This window comes from Etheostoma spectabile, chromosome 20 (genome assembly GCF_008692095.1).
Source record: "Etheostoma spectabile isolate EspeVRDwgs_2016 chromosome 20, UIUC_Espe_1.0, whole genome shotgun sequence".
Taxonomy (NCBI): domain Eukaryota; kingdom Metazoa; phylum Chordata; class Actinopteri; order Perciformes; family Percidae; genus Etheostoma; species Etheostoma spectabile.
Genome location: NC_045752.1, coordinates 19,312,563 through 19,316,892, shown reverse-complemented (window position 1 = coordinate 19,316,892; position 4,330 = coordinate 19,312,563). Strand labels below are relative to the sequence as shown.

General features: G+C 40.4%; 1 protein-coding gene across 1 annotated transcript in view; it reads right to left on the bottom strand.

Moving 5' to 3' along the window:
- Positions 1–2,208: 2,208 nt before the first annotated feature.
- commd8 (COMM domain containing 8) overlaps positions 2,209–4,330 on the bottom strand; it is a 6,645-nt gene continuing 4,523 nt past the window's right edge. Inside the window, exon 5 of the mRNA XM_032499842.1 lies at positions 2,209–2,458. Coding sequence (XP_032355733.1) covers positions 2,438–2,458 — 21 coding nt within the window. The 3' untranslated portion in view covers positions 2,209–2,437. The remainder of the gene's footprint in view (positions 2,459–4,330) is intronic.

Here is a 4,330-nt window from a genome sequence, read left to right as displayed (position 1 = left end):
AATAGTTTTTAAAATTGGTAATTTAAAATGTGCTTGATAACGATTTGAAGTTGGCTACATGACAAATCCCATCCATTACTGACAAGCAAAAACCGAAAAAAAGAAAAAGTAAAAATCGCGCCCAGAACCACTGCAGTGACGAATGATCAGCGTCTGCTGCCTACCAGGCGCCAAGTCTTTCTGGAGGATATTAATGGGAGGTGGAGGTGGATCAGAGACGGTTTCCGTAGAAATGCTCGCTGAAACATTGAATTCTGCTGCCCAAAACCCCCTAAAATCCTAAACCACATTTGAAAGACTTCATGTCATTTAAATTCAAGAGGACCAGTAGTATGATCAATCAATGCCAGATGAGCCTGCCAAGGGGGACGGAACTGGCACCATGATACCCCACATCTAATCTGCAGAAGCATGTTTTGGTAACATTGGTACTTCCAACGAAGTTTTCATGACTACTGTATAGCAAATTGCCAATTAGCAAAACAGCTAGCAACCCGAAGGACAACGTGTGTAGGACACTGGTTAAATGAATTCACATGCATCTGGTTAGCTCATACGGGCTACCTAGGAAGCTAGCCGCTAGTCTGGCTTTTGAAAGTTAGTCTCAGTTGTAACAAACCGGCTGGGTCCCATTACATGTCTATACATCTGGATAGATGTCTAAACATCTGGATAGATTTTTCTTTAATTAAAAAAAAAGTTTGGGATTTATGACCCCTTGTCCTATTTCCACTTCATGGGAGAGATCCCCCCCGTTTCACAGTTGTTTAAGCAACTTTTACTTAATGTACTGTACTTCTTAAATGAACTACGTATTACTTTTACTTGAGATTTCACTTTACAGAATATTACGTAATAATTTACTTTCACGTAATATTTCAGTCAAGTATTGGTACTTTTTCCACCTCTGCCAGCCGTACGCTGTGGACATGATGGGACATTGTCTTTATAGAGACTGAAGGTCTGCTGTGCAGCCGTGGAGGCTGGGGGAGAACGCCATTAGTCTGCAGCTAACAGCAGCTCCTTCTCATGATTGACCGAGTGAAGACCAATGCCATTAGCACGTTTAGCATGACTGTGTCTCCGCCGGCAGTTGTGCTCATTGTCTTTATTAATAGGACAGCCGGCCGTCTAATCGACTGGAAGTCCACAGCCCGGACACAATTATTACACAGAGCCCGCTGAGACATCTCCGCCTTCTCTTGGCTTTCATTGTTTTACTTCTCATCTTTGTCTCCTTTTATCCTAAGTAAACATTGTTCCAGGATTGGTTTTACATTTTTACACATTCTGCCTGTTCATACGGGACATTAAGTGATGGGGGACAAGGGGACAGGGGACAGGTTATGAGGCTTTAGCAGTCTGACTTAATGAAATCATCTGGGGATTGGTGGGGGGAGACGTCTAGGCCTGTAACAATTATTACAAATGAATTGTCTTAACTGTCAATTTAACTTTGTTTACCCACAGTTAATTGCTAAAATTAGCTAAGGTCTTAAGTGTGGGTGTGGGGGGGGGGGGGGGGTATGGTTGTTGATGGTCATTGTTGATTTTGTTTAGCTATGCCAAATGTAAAAGTAATATTGGTCCGAATATTGAGCTAAAGCTGTGCTAGTTGTTGGCACTTGACCCTATACACGTTCATAACAACAAAAATGACGGGGGGGGGGTAGAAGAGTTATAAAAAATGTTTTATGATAGTAAAGAGGCGTGGTTTACTCTATAGTCTGTGCATTTGTGTTATTATTTTGTCAGGGTCGCATAACCGCGATATAAGTCAAAAGATGTATCCTACAATTCATTCAAAACTTGAATTGGTTTAAAAACGTAATACACATTTGACCTAAAAAGACATTTATATTGTGAATGTCTATTATTTCTGAGACTATTATGTGTAGAGTCAAATTTGGAATTGTTCCAGCTCTAGAGACGCCCCCGGTTGGGATGTGGTAGAACTGTGTAAGATACTTACTGGATTTGACAATCTCAGAAGCTTCACATCGACTTCACATAAAACTCCTGACTCACCAGATGAAATATCAGCCAAGGTTGTTCCATTGACACATAACATAAAAATACATTTCTTGATAAGTATCCCTTAAATTTGGTTATTACTGTAAATAGTTCAAACCTAGATGCGTGGACGGAACATTCAAGAGTCATTTTAAACAACACAAGGTTTAAAATTACGCATACTCATCGATGGAATCAAAAAGGCAAAGAGAAGTTTATTTCAATATGTCCATGATACAACACAGTGCACTGTGAAAGCATCACGTGAGGGTGTTCAACTGTTCATAAACAAGTAAATTACAAAGGGCAGAACTCATTATCGCATCATTGTGTCTCTAACACATGAAATCATGGTGGGGAGTATCTTTAACATCCACTGGATCTCCTGTAGTCGGAAGGGGGGGGGGGGGGGATTTGTGGTCTATCATTTCAACTGCAGCACCACCTGCAAGAAAAATACACATCAATACACATCAATATTTACTACTGGCATGAAATCATTGGAATATAACAGCCGTCACAGCTAAATGAGTCACAGTCTGGCCCGTGTTTTTTATTATTATTATTTCTGGATCGACTTACTTCACAGCATCGCATTTTATATAAGCTATAATATGTTTGTGTTTCAAATACTTATTATAGTAGAAAAAAAGAATAATTATACTGTACGTATAACTCCCGTCAAACTCAACAGATGCTCTTTTCTCCTCTGCATTTTATTAACGGCAGCAGTAAAGAAGGTTTTTACTGGCGGCTTTTGTAAATGTACATCTGATTGAAATGTCGAGGCGGCCGCTCTGCTCGCGGACTGATGACATCGCGAGACAATTTTATTTTACCTTGCCGACAAAAATCTCGTTGCGTTTAACCTCTCGTCACACCTCTAGCTGCTACTACCCGTCTCCGTGCGCGTTGAGTTTTTCCGTCCCGTCTCTGCGACGTGTAGCGGTAGACAGCAAAACGTTATTAGAGCTTGGTAGAGGATGCTGCATGCTGATTGGCCCCCTGACGCTGATGAGATTTACTCATTGGGTGTTGAAGGACAAGGCAATTCAAGCAATGCCTAAAAAGTACTGCATTTGGTAGTTTTCAGTCGCCGATTTTTTTGTCACTGACAGTTTGGAGAGTTTCATGCACCCGCTGTACCAACTGAGCTACTTGTGCGCCTGCGATTAGAATTTGATTAAAAATTTGACATGACCTGTTACCGGCGGGACTTCCAGCTCGTTCTGAAGTTCCGCCCTCAAGTGGCCAAAACATAAATGTAGTGCAGCTTTAAAAGGGACACGATGGCGTTATCCTATGTTTCTCATGGTTAGTAGATGACATCAAAGGATAAATACACTCAACAATTACTGACTGACCACTGGAGACGGAAATCTTTAAAAACACCTCTTCATTTTTAAGTAAAAAAAGTTATTCCCTGAACAGTTTAACTGCTTTTTATAGAGCAATAAAATAAATAGTTCTGTGGATGAATTCAGGGTGTGTTCGTGTGTGTGTGTGTGTGTACATTCATGTGTTCATGTCTTTGTCTGATTGTTGGTCAGCCATGTTTCTATTGTACATTTTAGCTTAATAGTACTTTTTACCAAATGTATTGTAATTGTTGTAATGTTATGTAAATATGTAATTTTACTTCTTTTAAGGTGACTTTTAACCATCGGTCTAGGGACTGCAGATGAAAAATAGACTTTTGGCTAACTCTGGCATATTTACAGAAATGTTAATTAATACGCACTGTCCCGGTGATGAATAAATAAGTAATAGTAAATAAAACATAATGTGAAAAAAGGCAGGAAAATAAAGCTGTTGTGATTTGATTGTTAGTACTTTCTAGTTATTTTAGTGCATCCAGTCACACATTCCCATTCTGTAGTCTTAGTCATATTAAGGAGCTGTGGCTTGATGCTGTAACAACGCCACCACCTAGTGTTTAATCTCCATGAATGTGGAGCATTGAGTAGGTGGTGTGCTTTCTTCTGTCCCATGCTAACACTTTTCTTTAGTTATCTAATACCTAGTCTTGCATTGCCTGGCCGGGGTCTGGCTAGTCCACACAGCATTGCGGCATGGGAGCAAAGCGGGCTCTGGTTCATTGGCGTTTCTTCAAACCAATCACAATCGTCTTGGCCTCGGGAAGGAACGTGTTTTGATGGAACATGTGTACCTTTTAAAAGTAGTGTTAGTTGTGGGGAAATTGCAATTTACACTCTGTGTTGTTAGTTTTTTACTACACACGGGCCTGAAAGACACACACATTCTCAGGGCCTATTCATGCACTAATGGAGAGAAAACGAGGGACATCCGGCGGAAT